A 17,370-nucleotide genomic window follows, 5' to 3' on the forward strand; every position below is an offset into this window, starting at 1 on the left:
TTTCATAGAAGATTACAGTTCATGATTCCTCTTAGAGAAACGTGCACCATATCAAGAGCAATCCTGCCCCTCTCTGTCTTAACACACATGTACACAAACACCAACACACTAGGCAGCTTTTTAACCTGAAAAGAGAGCCTGCTCCAGCTTGGAAAATCAAGATTGATTAGCTGCAGCCATCTTAACCGACCCAACTTTAAACATTTACCACGGTAAATATGTAAAATATGACTAATTACTCTATTTTCTTGGGGGGGGAAAAAAAGGTGTTTTACTTCCACAACACTTAGTTCCCAGCTAGAACAAAACCCAAAAGGCCAAAACCCTTCAAAATTTCTTTGCACTCCATTATCTCTGTGTTATGGGCTGCCCTGTGCCCCCCAAAATTCATATGTTGAAGCCCTAGTCCCTCAATGTGACTATATTTAAGAGGGCCTTTAAGGAACTAATTAAGGTTAAATGAGGTCATACGAATAGGGCCCTAATCCCATTAGACTGGTGTCTTAATAAGAAGAGAAACAGATACCAGAGATTGATATCTCTCTCTCTCTCAATGTCTGCAAAAGCACAGAGGAAAGGCCACAGTGTGTAAGGACACAGTGAGAAGGTGACCATCTGCAAGCCAGGAAGAGAGGCCTCATTAAAAACTAACCCTGCTGGCACCTTGATCTTGGACTTCCAGCCTCTAGAACTGAGAGAAATGTGTTTGTTGTTTAAGCCACCCCATCGCTGGTATCCTATGATGGCAGCCCTAGCCGGCTAACACACTCTGTGCGATGGCCAACCTGGAGTGTCCCCTCTATCTGAACACAGCACAGTACGGAAGTGCCTACACAGTATGGAAACGTAAGGCAACAAGACAAAGGGCTATCACGGTTTCTATTTAAACCTAACTCCTTTAGAAAGGGGATAAAGTCAAACTCCACTGCTTGTCACATTTGGAACACATAAACTAAGTCTACAAAGAAAAATCTTTGTTGGATTTGGATCCTAGCAAATTTCCTTGTGCTTTTTTTTTTTTTTTTTTTTTTTTAATGTATCAGTGCCAGGAGAGGGTTAGATGATATCCCTGAGATTTTAACAATTTTAATAAAATTTTTACTTTGCATAATAAAAAGATAACATTCTTTTCAAAAAAAATAATAAAATGGTGCCTGGCATCATGAACTCCTAAAAATGTTTCTATTTCCTTCTTCCATGAAAATCATTTTGAAAATTCAGTTAATATTTGTTGAGTGCCCACAGGGAAGCAACATTCTATTGGGCATGACAAAAATAAGAGCACTTCAAACAAAACACTAAGAGAAGATACAGAGGCAATCCTCATTACCTTTCATAAACCCAGGCAATAACTAAATAAGAAACATGAATTCTAACTTTTCAGATGTTGCAACAGAAAATGTTGCTAAAAAGGCTGCCTAAAAGATCTGAAGACCTTGAGAACATAAACATTATATTTAGTAAAGATGAGTATCATTGTAACAGAACATAAATTTCAAATAAATCTAAGCAGAATAGCTATGGATTAAATAGGAAAGAGTTTTTTAAAAAGCGGGGGGAGGGGATGCAAAAATAGGACTCAGAAAGCCATCACCTCCTCCCTAACCCTGCCAGCTTGTATGGGAAGCAGCACAGTATTGTGAAAGGCTGTGGACTTCCAGAGAGTCAGACTCAAAGTCCCAGCCTTACTGCATCCTTGGTTTATAAACATATGAGTTTGCTATCTCTAATATCTCAACTGGCCTTCCATCTTCCCCACAAACTCATCTCACCACCGATGTACTATCTCTGGCAATGGTACTACCACCTACTTAGGTCCTCAAGCCAAAGACTTGGGGCTCATTTTTCATTCTTCCCTCTTCCTTACTCCAACATCCCATGAATCACCACATTTTATTGACTCCCCTATTTAATTCTCAAATTTTCCCTTAGTCTCCACTTCCACAGCCACTATCCTAATCGAGTTACCGTCATGCGACCAGTCTAGACTGGTTCTCCTAGCTCTTAGTCTTGTCGTCTACCAGCATATTCTACAATCAGCAAATTGTCATTCCCTTGTTAAAATACTGTAATGGCTCCCTATACTTACGCATGGATTTTTCTGATAAATACAGCAAATATATGTCCTCTTCCTTATGATTTTCTTAATAACATTTTCTTTTCTCTAGCTTATTTTATTGTATGAATACGGTATATCATACATATAACATACAAAATATGTGTTAATAAACTATGTTATTAGTAAGGCTTTAGTCAGCAGTAAGCATTAGTAGTTAAGTTTTGGGGGAGCCAAAAGTTATACACAGATTTTCAACTACATTGGGGAGAGGGGGTCAGTGCTCCTATCCCCATGTTGTTCAAGGGTCAACTGTACTTAACTTGATACAAAAGGTCCTTCTGATATAGTCCCTTCAGACCTTTCTGGTTTCATCTCTCTCCTATGAGTTCTAACTCTGCTGGACTATTTCCATTTCCTCAACTGTACTGCACTCTCTCTCTTATCTATGACCTTATGCAATGTTGTATTCCCTCTATTCCTTCGCCTGGGTAACCTCTAAGAAGACTTGCCAAATTCTTCAAGGTGCCTAGCAAGGTCTCCTGTATTGTCCCCATCACAGCACTAGGCACTATGTCTATATTTTTCTACCATATACATTTGGACCCTGAGACAGAGACTATATCTATTTAGTACACCTGCCTCATAATCCTTCATAACTACTTACACGGAGCTGCACGTGCCTTGAATTAGTCAGCACTCAATAAATACTGGTCAAAGAGATGGTGCATGGACAGATGGATAGACAAGTACACAGAGGTAGATGGATGGGTGAAGTCTTAAAATTGAATTTTGAAAATTTTTAAATAATAGAAAAAGAATGACTGATGAAAGAAGGAAGACTATTCCTTGTAGAAGATGGAATTGAGTAAGAATCAGAAACTGGGAAGGTAAAGAAAACAAAGAAAATTTTAACCAAGTTTGTGTGAAATGAATGAAGGAAACTTTTTTTCAAGCAATAGGTACAAGGCATAAGAAATCAAGCCATCTGGAGAACACTGATAAAAAGCTTCCAAGTTCAAGATGAGAGGTCTGAACTTTGTCTGCATAGCAGTGAAAGCCACCAAAGGAAATACGAATACCTGAAAAGACATTCTTAGGAGAGAAGATATATAAGGATGCAAGGATCCAAGATGAGAAGGAAGAAACAACTCGCTCAAAGAAAGGGAAGAAATTCATCCAGGAAAAGGGGGCTCCATTATTTATCTAAGATGGTTGTAAAATTACTTATTTGAAAAAATACAAAAACTAACACCATGTACCAGTGTGAAGTAGGCATAAGGGAGTTCTCAAAGAAAGATGATCTGTGGGGCACCTGGGTGGCTCAGTTGTTAAGCGTCTGCCTTCGGCTCAGAGCGTGATCCCAGGGTCCTGGGATCGAGCCCCACATCAGGCTCCCTGCTCCACTGGGAGCCTGCTTCTTCCTTTCCCACTCCCCCTGCTTGTGTTCCCTCTCTCGAAGGGCTGTCTGTCTCTCTCTCTCTGTCAAATAAATAAATAAAATCTTAAAGAAAAAAAAAAAGAAAGATGATCCGTTATATTTTCATGGCATTTATCTTACTTTTACTATAGGGCAACAAAGTTCAAAAAGTTTTTCCCCCCATAGATTAGTTTTATCTTGTTTGTTTGTTTCAAGTTTTTATTTAAATTCCAGTTAGTCAACATACGGTGTAATAAGTCATTGAGAGAAAGACAAATACCATATGATTTCACTTATATGTGGAATTTAGAAATAAAACAGATGAACATAGGGGAAAGAAAAAAAGAGAGAGAGAGAGAGAGGCAAACCATAAAATAGACTCTTAGCTATAGAGAACAGAGGGTTGCTGGAGGGGAGGTAGGTGTGGGGATGGGCTAAATGGGTGATGGGCATTAAGGAGGACACTTATAGTGATGAGCACTGGGTGTTGTATGTAAGTGATGAATCACTAAATTCTACTCCTGAAAAAGTTTGAAAAGTTTTATCAGCCAAATGGCACAGGGACCTGGTATAGACAAATGAACTTGGTGCTCACCTTCATGTGATTATAACTGATAACAGAAACCATGAAAATGTAGGACATTTGCCACTGCCTTGATGTTTTACAAAAAAAACCAGAATACAAAAAAAGTTCTCACTTACTACTTGTGAAAGGTGGATAAACATGGATGGAGAAAAATAAATATTTAAGATAGGTTACCAAAGTGGGAGAGAAAAACAAAAATTAAGAATAAGAACATAATGCATCCAAGTGCTGGGATAAAACAAAGGAGGCAACCCTCCAGCAAGTTCAATCAAGTTAACAAAGGAAACAAAATAATAAAAGTTAAGACAGATGAGACTTTTCTAACATAAGAAAATATAGTAAAATATAGTTTGGTGCTTAAAATTTTGAAAATTCCCATGTTACCTTTTTAAAAGGTAACATTTTTATAATCAAGAAAATAACAGAACTTCTGCCATCAACATTACTAATCAGCAATGTTCTCAAAGTTCTACCACATTAGCCAAATACATATACACAAATAGGAAGATTTTTAAAAAGAAAAAAAGTTATCATTATATACAATTGATGTGTCAAGATACTACAAAGGTCAAAAAAATCAATTTTATACCAGACACGCACATGCACACACACATGCACATACAGTGCAGAAGAAAGCTACCACACACCAACTGTATAGTAATGAACAAGAAAAGCACAAAACTACCAGAGGGACAGGGATCTGCAGGAAGTTTCCCCAGGGACGAAAGTGCTGGCAGATGCCATTTTTCTTGCTGTTGCCCAACACAGATAGTAAGATGGTTCTGGAAGACAATTCTGACACTCTCCATCCATCCACCTTGGTAGCACCACATGCCCATCCTGGCATTCCCCTGCAGACCCTCCCAACCCAACCAATTCGCCTGGGCAGGCATCCCTCCAAAGTGACTCCTGACCTGGGGAGTAGAGGAGATAACCCCACATACCAAAGTGTCCACACATACTGCAGCTGGGCCTCTCAGCTGGCTGTGCAGAGAGCAAGCCCTGCCCTTTCCTGCCCCTGCAGCTGTTGCACCAGCTAACCGTAGACAGCCAAATTAAGTACTGGCCCCATCCACCAACAAGCCCAAGGTGGCTGCAACCAGGTCTCTTCACAGCCAGGGGAGCAAACCCTGCCCAGTGGGCCTACAGCAGGCAAAGCAGGTCAGTGTAGCCAGCTGGGCTAAGGGCCAGCCTGACCCACCACTGTGCATAGTAATCATGGCTCAGCACAACAGGAGGGCACATGCAATAGTGTGGATTGCACCACAGGACACCACACAAATCCACTACCTTCAAGACCAAGAGATATAACTGACCTATCCAATACACAGAAACAAACATGGAGAGTCAGACAAAATGAGGAAACAGAGGAATATGTCCCAAATGAAAGAACAAAACAAAATCACAGGGGGAAAAAAAAAGCTAAACAAAACTGAGATAAGCAATAGGCCTGATAGAGAGAGCAAAGTAATGGTCATAAAGATACTCACCAGACTTGAGAGAAGAATACTTGAACTCAGTAAGAACTTCAACAAAAAGACAGAAAATATAAAAAATAACCAGTCAGGGCTAATGAATACAATAACTGAGATGAAAAATATACTGGAGGGAATCAACAGATTAGAGGATGCAGAAGAATGAATCAGCAATCTGGAAGCCAGGGTAATGGAAAACAACCAAACTGAACAGCAAAAAGAAAAGTAATAATAATAAAAATGAGAATAGATTAGGGGGACTCTGAAACATCATCAAGTGTAATAACATTCACATTATAGGAATCCCAAAAAGAGAAGTTAGAGAGAAGAGGGGCAGAAAATTATTTGAAGAAATTAATAGTGGAAAACACCCCTAACAGTGGGAAGGAAACAGACATCCAGGTCCAGGAAGCACAAAGAATCCCAAACAAGATGAACCCAAGGAAGTTCACACCAAGACACAGAATAATTATAATGATAAAAACTAAAGATAAAAGGGGGAATCTTAAAAGCAACAAGAAAAAACAAACCATTACATAGAAACAAACCATTACACAAGGCTATCAGCTGATTTTTCCACAGAAACTCTACAAGTCAGAAGAGAGTGGCATGATATATTTTAATTGCTGAAAGGAAGAAACCTCCAATCAATACTCTACCTGGCAAGGTCATTCAGAATTGAAGGATAGACAGACTTCCCAGACAAACAAAAGTTAAAGGAGTTCACCACAATTCTTCAAGTGGAAAGAAAACGCCACAACTAGAAAAGTAAGAAAATAACGATTTTTTCTTTTTTTTTTTACTGGTAAAAGCAAACACATAGTCAAGACTTAAATGTGATACCTGAAATTTTTCACTGGTAAAAGCAAACATGTAGTCAAGATTTAAATGTGAGACCTGAAACCATAAAACTATCCAAAAGTAACACAGGCAGTAATCTCTGGGATGCTAGCCATAAGTATCCATAAATACTCATATTTATGGATATGTCTCCTCAGGTAAAGAAAAAAAAATAAAAAAATAAAATAGACTACTGGAACCAGACCAAAATAAAAAGCTTTTGCACAGTGAAGAAAACCATCAACAAAATAAAAAAGCAACGTACTGAATGGGAGAAAGTATCTGCAAATGATATATTCAATAAGGGGTTGTTATCCAAAATATATAAAGAACTTCTACAACTCAATCCAAAACAACAAATGATCCCATGAAAGTGGAATGGACCTGAGCAGACATTTTTACAAAGAAGATATCCAGATAGTCAACAGACACATGAAAAGTTGTTCAACATCACTGATCAGGGAAATGTGAATCAAAACCACATGAGATACCGTCTCACACCAGTCAGAAAACTGAGTATCAAAAAGACAAGAAATAACAAGTGTTGGAAAGAATGTGGAGAGAAGTTAATCCTCATGCACTGTTGGTGGGAATGTAAATTGGGGCAGTTACTATGGAAAACTTAAGTGTTTAAAAGGTAGAGATGCATGGACTCTATCTACTCTTGCTACTGAAGAGGCAGTGTACAGAACCACCAAACTAGAGGCTTAACCCAAAGTACATACCATAATAAAATGCAGATGGGTTAGTTATTCAGTGTAAACTTGAAATCAAATAAAATTGTTTTTTAAACATATATAAGTACTTAACTAATCTCACAATCAAAAGCTAATTTATATTCACATAAACAAAATGAAATCACAAAGGAAAAGACTTATAAGATAGGATTATAAAATGAGAACTTCCATACATCAAAAAACACCATTAACAAAATTAAGGGGCCCATGAAAAGCTGTAAATAGTTAAGTGATAAACAAAAAATATGAATGGTTAATATCCTTAATGTGGAAAAAGCTTTTGCAAATTAATAAGTAAACAGTAGTATCATGATAGAAAAACAAGCAAAGAGGATCACCTAATGATCCAGAAGAAATTCAACACTGGGACCAGTAAACATATATAAGAATATTGAAATCTCTTTGATAACCAAAGAAATGAAAACAGGAAGATAAGATGGAGATGCAATCCATCGCTACACAATTATCAAAAGTCAAAAACAAAAACAAAAACAACCTGTCAATATTAACCGATACTGTTGGCAGGCATATGAGAAACAATTTCATGATGCCATCCACAGCCTTCTTGTTAAACGTTACTGTGTTTCATAAGACTTTTAAAAAGAGTTATTCTGTTTTAACAAATTAATCATCATCTAATAATCAAGTGTAACTAGGCAGAACTATGCATAAAAATGTATGTAAAAAATATTCTCTAAATGTACAGAGACGATTTTAAAAATGCATACAAAGGAATACACCCAAAGGCCATTAAAAGTGATCTGTTCAAGGACTGTATACTCACTTGAAATATGTCAGCTAAAACAAAGATGAAGAACGTGATGCTTAGTTGTTGTGTGTATGTCTCTTAACGTTTTCCAACACATTTTCTGGTAACTCTCCTCTTACACAGTTCTTTATATTGGCTGTTTCACCCCTTACTTGCCTCTCACCACATATGCAGCTACTGGCAAAAACCTTACCATTCTTATTTCTACTTAGTAATAGTTCTGGTCAAAATCGAGAAAGAAGGCTCAAAAGGGGCGCCTGGGTGGCTCAGTCATTAAGCGTCTGCCTTTGACCCAGGGCGTGATCCCAGGGTCCTGGGATCGAGTCCCTCTTCCGCTGGGAGCCTGCTTCTTCCTCTCCCACTCCCCCTGCTGTGTTCCCTCTCTCGCTGGCTGTCTCTCTCTCTGCCAAATAAATAAATAAAATCTTGAGGAGGAGGAGGAGGAGGAGGGGGAGGAGGGGGAGGAGGAGGAGGAGGAGGAGGAGGAGGAGGAGGAGGAGGAGGAGGAGGAGAAATTTAAACAGAAAATTTAAACAGAGGAGAAATTTAAACAGAAAATTATTTAAAAAAAGGGTTTAAGGTTATACATAGATTCAAATTATCTGTAGTTATCCCTGTTCTTCACTTGCATTAATCATCAAGGGTGTGGAGAAAGTGAGCATTAATGAAAATCTTTTCTAAGTTTTTTAAGGAAAATACACACTATTCAGATACTAAAAATTAAGGGTGCTTCCTTTAATTATTAAGATATTATGTTGCAAACCATCATCTATATGTGATGCAATTCCTCTTTAAGGAAACACACTCATCACAATTTATTAAACAACGCCTAGGACAAGGATGTGGAACTTATTCTCATTAATCTTAGTGTACATATGACCTTTGTCGTGGCCCATGTACTTACAGGCCTTTTTAAGAAAAGTAAGATTTTAATTTACACATACCCTTTACGATCATTGTACATTCTATTAATTCTGTCCCATTTTGCATTCAACTGAGTAAGTGTATCCCGGATTTGAATAGCTTCAGGTCCAGAAGCTTCGAGGATCACGTCTGGTTGTTTTTCATGAATGACTGCAATCTGCTCCCCGAGTTTGTCCAGCTGATCTTTGATATTCTACAAATGCATTGTCACACGTTAACACAATCCAGCAAAGAGATAAGAAGAATGAAATCACGGAAGACCAAAAATTTATTTTGCATAACATTAATTTTAAATATAATGAGATATAATAATTATTGCTCGTCAAAACTGAAAACTTTAAAAAATATATAATACCCTGTATTGGCCAAAGTGTGAGAAATGCTACCTAATATCCTAACGGCAGAAAAGAAAAATCCTCACAGTTGTTCAAAGCAGTATTTGTACAGGACATATAAAAAGCCTCAGGTATTCTGAAAGGATAATGAAGTGTTTGAAGCTGGAATGATTTATATTTTATGTAATAATGCTAATTTAAATGACAGAAATGAGCTAGCAAACATAACAAATCTATAGCAATTTTATTGCAAATTTATACATAAGTGCAATCGTATTATGTGAAAAATTCTTAATGGTATTTAATAGTCTTGTGAATAACTAAAAACTTCCAGATCTCTATTAACGTATAAGCAACATGTATTCCATACCCCAAACAATGGCCAATCCTACCTCGTTATACATAATATAAATGGTGATATTTTACATCAACTGACAATCAAGTTTATAAGAAAGGAATATGGACCGTGCAGGTGTTAGATTAAAGAAGTTTTTGATATTGCCAAGAATTAATAACTGTGCATACTTAAAAATCCATGCCTACTCTTAAGAAATTAAAAATTTGATAATATTTCCTTGGTGAAATGGGGAAGGTTTATTATTCATATACATTTTTAATTCCTTGGCACAAAGTTTAAAAATTATAGCCACCTACAAAAGCACAAGGACAGATTCCTTGCCTTATTTCTGCAATAACTATGGCTATTCAAATGAGGTGCCTGGAGATTTACCTTCAGAGAGTCTTCCTGAAAAGAGAAGTCTTCATAGACAACAGTGCTTAGCTCGGGAGCATTCAGTGATAATTCAGCATCATCCATGGAAAGTAAAACTTTGTTAATCTCAACTAGATAATCTGTGGGGAGAGGTGGCGATCGACTTCCAGGAGCAGGCTGACCTATTCTCTGTTGATTAGGGACCGCCTGTAAAAACAATAATAATAGGACACATCTCTTAAAATATCCCCACAATGAATAATAGCAAATAGAAAAAAAAACCACAACACTATTTTGTGGAGCAATTCAATACCATGAACCCAAATTAAAAAAAACTAAGTTGTTGCTTTTTTTTTTTTAATATATTTTTGTCCTGTATTGCTAAGAAACCCTTGACAAATCTCCATACTGATTTTCTTCTGTAGCCTGCGCTTAAGCAGTATAAATAAGTTGAAGCTTGACAGGTTTTTCTTTAAGACATGCGCCATCTAAACTCATGTAGCAAACAAGAACGTAACAACTCCTTTCTTGAGCTGTTGGGGAAATGAGAATATGCCACAAATCATAAAGTTCCGTATGAAATAAAACGTTTTAATACCATGATCATTCTACCCATTTTGTAAAATGTCACAATTAGATTAAACAGGTCTAGGCTTCACTGTTGAAAACAGAAATAAGTGAAACAAGTATTCATAACATAAGAAATGCAACAGTGGTTTTGATTAAAATAATATCCAGGCAATGCAGTATATAATCTTAACCTTTGCGAACAATATTACAGAACATGACTCCTATATAAGACAATCAGTCAGACAGATCCTAAGCCCAGTGGACTACTTAACATATCCTCCAATCAGAACTCTCTCAACAAAAAAGTGCTCTCTGGGATGGGCCACCCGTCTTGGAGGCATTCACGTCCTTTATTCCAAATGGCTACACTTTATTAAGTGCCGTCTACTACTTGCAAATAGCAAAGTGCATCCTTTCATGAATTAAGGTGGCTTCCCTGATGCTTTCACTATTTTCCTCTATTAAACTTCTAAAAAATGATACTCCTTTGCAAATTCAAAGATGGCAGTGAAAATGATCATAAATACATGTTCAAGAAGGTATTGTCCTAAAAATGGCTATGGTTACGATTCCTAAATGAAACCAAGACTCAAGAGTAAAACCAGTAAGTCAACAACATGGTGTTGAATCTAGAGGTCTGCATTTATTTGTCTTCTAGAATGTGATAAAATGCATTCACCAATTGCTGGACAGTCTTGGATAGCAGGATAGAAAAAGTCCAAAGATTTCCTGATTTTATCCACATGATTATTTATACTTGATACTAATATTAATTTTATTATCCTGATGCTATGCATTCAAATTTTAGTCAGAAAGCATTTCTAGATATTTACCCATGTGTCGAAGAAGGCAAATTATATTTTTTAAGCTATAAATATAAAAGAATGGGAAGGTCTGTAGGTATTGTAAATAGGACGTTCCAAGTTAAAAAAAATCACCTTCATTAAAGACTACCTTTTTCTATTCAGACTATAAAGATAACCTAGGATTTCCTGAGCCTCCATACTCTTGCAGAAGCAGCAAGGCAGTTCAAAATTTAACCATGTGCTTTCTGTATTCCAAAAATAGATTTTATCCCAAGAGAGTGATCAATCAGTGTCCTAGGAGAAGGGAAAAAAAAAAAAAGTACTCGAAATCTGACCCAGACTTTACTTCTGGATAATTTTATTTTTAAAGAACTCTGCTAGGACACAGAAATCCAAATATACTGCAGGCCAATGCTAACATTTGACAGTATTACATGATGTTGCTCACATCATATACAACCTAATTCCAGAGAAATAGATTAAAAAGTTAATATTATATGGACACTTTATAGAAAGTTCCTAAGTTTTGTTTTTTGTCAAACCATAGGGAAAAACCAGAACTGAACAGAGCTCAATAGTCATCATCTCTGTGGAAAATAAGGATTTTTAAGATCCCAAATAGGCTGGAAAACACACACACACACACACACATACACACACACACACACACACACACACACACACAAGAAAAACATAGTCATGTAGGGCTAAACAAAAATTTTAAGTGTTTGCATGTTAAAGATAAAATAATTAGAAGATGAAAATCAACAAGATAATACTTCTATAGCAAATAAGACAGAGACTAATATCTTTATTTTATAAAGAGCTCACACATATTTTAAAAATAGTAACACGTACCCTCGCAAACAAATGGGATAAGGTCATTTAACACACATTCCAAGTAAGAAAATGAGTCCTATAAGCTGGTAGTTCTCAATTCTGACTGAACATCAGAATTACTTAGAAAGTTTGTCTGTTTGTTTGTTTAAAGAGCGTTCACAGATAAACCCAAACTAAGAGATTTTGATTTAACTGGTTAGCAGGTTAGAGTTTTTTTTAAGTTCCCCACGAAATTCTAATGCTCACAGAGAAGAAACAGTTTTAAGAACTGCAAATCTGAAGAAGCATATGGGCTAATGAAATAAGGACAAAACCTTTTCGGGCATTTTAAAAACATTTTAATTACAGTAACCAATGCTAGTGAACCCAAAATGAAAAATGCCTGTTGTGCTGCATATTAGTACGCCTAAAAAACAAATTTACTCATTTGTTAAAAGTCCAAAAGTTATTTCCATTTTGGACCAGTAATGATTTATGATTTGGGACCCAAAGATGAAGTTCTAGGAAAGTAAGATGCTTTTAAAAGTAAGAATGAAGCAAAGAACTATAACATTATCTGAAAAATATTAGGAATAAAAATGGAGCCAAGCCTTAAAAGATACATTTTTCAGGTAACACAAGGAGATAAAATCCATACCAAGGAGTAAGAATAAAACTAGCAAGACCCCAAAGGTGCAAAGGCACTGATATGTTTGGGAAAATGTACAGAAAACCAGCATAGCTAACTCCTGGTAGGTGCCAGTGAATCAGAGGTAGCTTGAGACCAGATAGAAGTTTTAGTGTATCATTATAGTGATGAACCTTGCGCTTAAAGCTTTTTCTGTATTTTGCAGTATTTTCCTGAACACTTTCTTAGGTAAAGGAATGTCCTGACCAGCCATAACATTGGGGGTAATAATTCTGAGGACAATATGGAGGGTGGGCTAGAGTTAAGAAAAACTGGACATAGATCTGGCGACTTCCGAGGTCACCTACATATTACCCACAATTCCCTTTTCTTTCTCTCTCCTCCAGCAGCCCAAGATGCCGAAAGGGAAGAAGGCGAAAGGGAAGAAGGTGGCCCCGACTCCTGCTGTCCTGAAGAAGCAGGAGGCCAAGAAGGTGGTCAATCTCCTGTTCGAGAAAAGGCCCACGAATTTTGGCATCGGACAGGACATCCAGCCCAAAAGGGACCTCACCCGCTTTGTCAAATGGCCTCGCTACATCCAGCTGCAGCGGCAAAGGGCTATTCTCTATAAACGTCTACAACTGCCTCCCACAATTAACCAGTTCACCCAGGCCTTGGACTGCCAGCCAGCTACTCAACTGCTTAAGCTGGCCCACACGTACCAACCAGAGACAAAGCAGGAGAAGAAGCAGAGACTGTTGGCCCGGGCCGAGAAGAAAGCTGCAGGCAAAGGGGATGTCCCGACTAAGAGGCCGCCTGTCCTTTGAGCGGGGGTTAACACTGTCACCACCTTGGAGGAAAACAAGAAGGCTCAGCTGGTAGTGACTGCACATGATGTGGGTCCCACTGACCTGGTGGTTTTCCTGCCTGCCCTGTGTCCTAAGATGGGGGTTCCCTACTGCATTATCAAGGGGAAGGCCAGGCTGGGGCGTCTGGTCCACAGGAAGACCTGCACCACTGTCGCCTTCACATAGGTCAACTCAGAAGACAAACGAGTCCTGGCAAAGCTGGTGGAAGCCATCAGGACCAATGACAATGACAGATATGATAAGATCCGCCGGCCACTGGGGAGGCAACGTCCTGGGGCCGAAGTCTGTGGTTCGCATCACCAAGTTGGAAAAGGCAAGGCTAAAGAACTGGCCACCAAACTGGGCTAAGTGGACGCTATTGAATTTTCTGTACATAAAAGTAATAAAAAGTTGTCTTTCAAAAAAAAAAGAAAAAGAAAAACTGGACATAAAAAACCCCAGCTTGGGACACACTGCAGTGACTAACAGGAGAAAATCATAAGAGTCTGAGTTATGGAAAGGATAGTGGACTAAGAGAAATTGAGTCATTTCTCCAGGGGCATAAAGCAAGAAACTGGTAGAACTGTGTTGAACTTTAGGTTCAGAGGCATCGTACTTCATTCAGAAGAGATGGTTTTAATACCCACTCAATATGGTGTGAAGAACAAGAAATGGTTGAGAAGATTTTGAGTTTTCTACTTTTGAGAACAGGTAGTTTTTAGGGAAATAAACTAAGATAGGGAATAAATTAGGAAACATGGGTTGAAAGGGGAAGGGAGAGGACAAGTCTAGCTTGGGATATGGTACAAGGCTGCAGTACAAACAGAGACATCTAACCGGCAGTAAAACCTGAGAGAGTAGAATCTTCCACTAGACTCAACATCGTTAACTAAAAATGGTTCTTAGAAGGATTACCTAAGAACAGACTTTAAGAGAAAACCAGCACACCTACAATGCAGTTGGGATGAGGGCCACTGAAAAGGGAGCTGGTAGTGAATCTTTTTCTAGAATGCAAATCGTAGTTTATCAATTCACAAATTTAGTTACTTTTTAACTAAAAATTTTTTCAGGTGATTAAGACCTCCACATATAAAATACAGAACTGAAAGAGGAAGCCACTTCTAAAAAGGATAGATGCCTTTTAGATTTAATACATTATTAGAAGTCCAAAAGAGATCCCAATAATAAGATTTTGTGTCTATTTCCTTTGAGTCTTGTCCCATCTAAAAATATAAATGTTATTTAGTAATGTATACTAGAAAGGAGAAAGAGATACCATTCCACCTGTTTTTTAAGGTATCCATAAATGCAACATCAAATATCTGAATGGAAAGAGCTAAATAAGTTATTTAAGGAAAACAGAGTCTCTCCCGAGACAATACCTTAGTTTTATTGTATCTTGTGCGCAAAAGTAGTAACTGCAAACGAATCTTTTCTTTTTTATTATCCTCCATAGGCTGATGTAATATTTGTTCTCCTCTTTGTAGGACTTCCTCAATCTGGGCTCTCTCCTCATCCACCTGAATGTTTAATAGGAAAAACAGCTTACTGAAAAGAAAAATGCATAGCATCGCTTACTTATCGGTTCCCAAGTAAGAGAAATACCTACAAAGTATGAGATCAGTCAAGATCCGCTCATCTGAATGATAAGTAACAAAACTTCATGGTTTTTTTTAATATTTCACATTTGAAGTTAAAATATCTCGTAAAGAATGTTAATGTAGAGGAAGTTAGAGAACACTGAAACAACACTACCTTTAGTCAAAGTGTGTCTTTTTTTTTTTAAGCGTTATGTAAATCACTTGGCAACTCTTACGATGACACTCAGCAGAAAATCATATCTGGGTCTATTCTTTGGCATGACTTGGCAGATTCTTTGGATAAACATCACAGATGTAAAAATATAATTAACAGAACAGAAAAGTAAGAACACCATGGTTTTGAAAATCTCCTTGAACTGACCTTTTCATCTTCGTCACCAAATTCCAAGTGCTTTTCCACAACTTTTAACATATTTTCTACGTCACTTTCTAATTTTTCCAGGTCAGAGAAAAGTACATCAGCTTCAAATGCTTTGGTGGTGACCACAGAGTGGTAGGATAATGGTTCCTGGCCAATTAGCAACTGCAGAAGGAAAAGTGTTCTCTGAAAAGATACATTCTTAACCAGACCTTCCATCGTGAATCAAAGGGACGGCGGGTCAAGAGAGGAGCTAGCATTTATTTGAATTGACTTCAATTTCAATCATTCATCGAGCAATGATTTTATCTATTCGGGCTTCTCTGAGTTACCCATTTTCTCCAAACTCCAGCCAGAGACGTGAGCTAGTGTGCAAATAACCGTGGCTCCCAGCAGTGCTGTGGGAGGATTCTGAGATGGCACATGAGCAAGCAGGAAATAGTGCCAACATCCAAAACCATCCCTGCCACGGCCACAGAAAGAAAAAAGGCCACCACTGAGTATAGAGACCTCCCACAGAATGTCCCCCAGGTAACCTTCCCCCGTAGATTCCCCTTTGGATTTTGATACCCAAACTCTGAAAAAGTAAGCATTTCTCAATGCAGTATTTTCAGACAGTATCACTATAGAAAGACTTTATATTTATATGACTAAACTCAATGTAACAACTTTAATAAAACTAACCTAATAAGGGTGTTGGCTAGGCATGGGGAAACAAGCACTCTCACACTGATTATGGAAGAAGAAATTGGCACAAACTTTTTGTAGGACCCTTTGGAAAATCTACTTAACGGTATTTATATGCACAACTATACAACAATTTCAAGGAATTCTAAGAATTGACCCTAAAGGGCATATTAACAAATGAGCAAAAAGACATGCATAAAAGGATTTTGATAATTCAGTATTTTAAAAAGGACACTAAAAGTGGAAAACTGACTTGCAAAAGTATAACAGATCATATAATGGAACCCCCCAGAGCTGTTGAAAGCCATGTCAAAGGGGAACATACAAAACAATTAAAATTCTTGATATTTTAATATCACATAGATATGACTAAGAGTAGACATGTATGCCAAAATGTTAGCAGAAGTTATTTATGGGGACAATAATAATTTTGCTTCTTTGTACTTCCTCTCACTCCATCCCTATGTCTCATGCTTTACTCTTTTATACCAGGAAAATGTTCCTATATACCTTCTGAAAAGTACAAATGAGCTTAGGTCAGAAGGTAGGGAAGTAAGGTCAAAGCTAAGGAAGAAAAAAGTTAAAGCAAGTTATTTGTCTTCCATAAATTGTGAAAAATCTAAGTATATTCATGAGCTATGAAAGATAGTTTGGCCTATTATGTCAGATATTTCAAATTAAAGCAGACTTGGATAATGTTTACTTCTTGCAAAATAGAGGGTCCTTACTCTTAATTTCCACACACAACTCTCAAGAGGTAGAATTAACCAAATACTCAAAAATGCCAACCCATGGGCCCCACTGGGATCCTGAAAACCTCATACTCCTCTGTCAGAATGAAACCTGGTTCGAATGACCCCCCCCAAAGTCAGCTATACCGTTTTGGTTTTTGCCTAGCCAACCATCAAAATGTCCTTATCTTTCCAGGTTAACATTTACTGAGCACTCGCCACATTCTAGGGCTGGAGAACACTACAATAAAAGGCTTCGTTCCCTCCCCCTCAGGAAACAAGGGAAAGAAAAAAGAGAATTAGTAAGATATACACAGAGAAAAAAAATTATAATACGGAAGCATAAATAAAAACTTTTAAGGAAAACTCTTATCATCCTCTTATTTAAATTTATAAAGCCCTTTTTCAAATTTATAACAGCAGATAGTAGCTTTTCAGCATTAGGTCTAAATTGTGAAATTTCTTGTA

General features: G+C 37.5%; 1 protein-coding gene and 1 pseudogene across 13 annotated transcripts in view; one reads left to right on the plus strand and one right to left on the minus strand.

Annotated features, from left to right (window-relative positions):
* The window catches only part of UTRN (utrophin), a 539,750-nt gene that overhangs the window by 266,663 nt on the left and 255,717 nt on the right, over positions 1 to 17,370 (minus strand). For all 13 annotated transcript variants that reach the window (XM_057310986.1, XM_048225919.2, XM_048225918.2 and 10 more), the window contains 4 exons: positions 15,488 to 15,649; positions 14,908 to 15,045; positions 9,873 to 10,061; positions 8,828 to 9,000 (listed from right to left, as the gene is read on the minus strand). In XM_057310986.1, coding sequence (XP_057166969.1) covers positions 8,828 to 9,000; positions 9,873 to 10,061; positions 14,908 to 15,045; positions 15,488 to 15,649 — 662 coding nt within the window. The remainder of the gene's footprint in view (positions 1 to 8,827; positions 9,001 to 9,872; positions 10,062 to 14,907; positions 15,046 to 15,487; positions 15,650 to 17,370) is intronic.
* On the plus strand, positions 13,078 to 13,894 carry LOC130543526 (60S ribosomal protein L7a-like; annotated as a pseudogene).

The sequence above is a fragment of the Ursus arctos genome, unplaced genomic scaffold (assembly GCF_023065955.2).
Source record: "Ursus arctos isolate Adak ecotype North America unplaced genomic scaffold, UrsArc2.0 scaffold_13, whole genome shotgun sequence".
In the NCBI taxonomy this organism is placed as follows: domain Eukaryota; kingdom Metazoa; phylum Chordata; class Mammalia; order Carnivora; family Ursidae; genus Ursus; species Ursus arctos.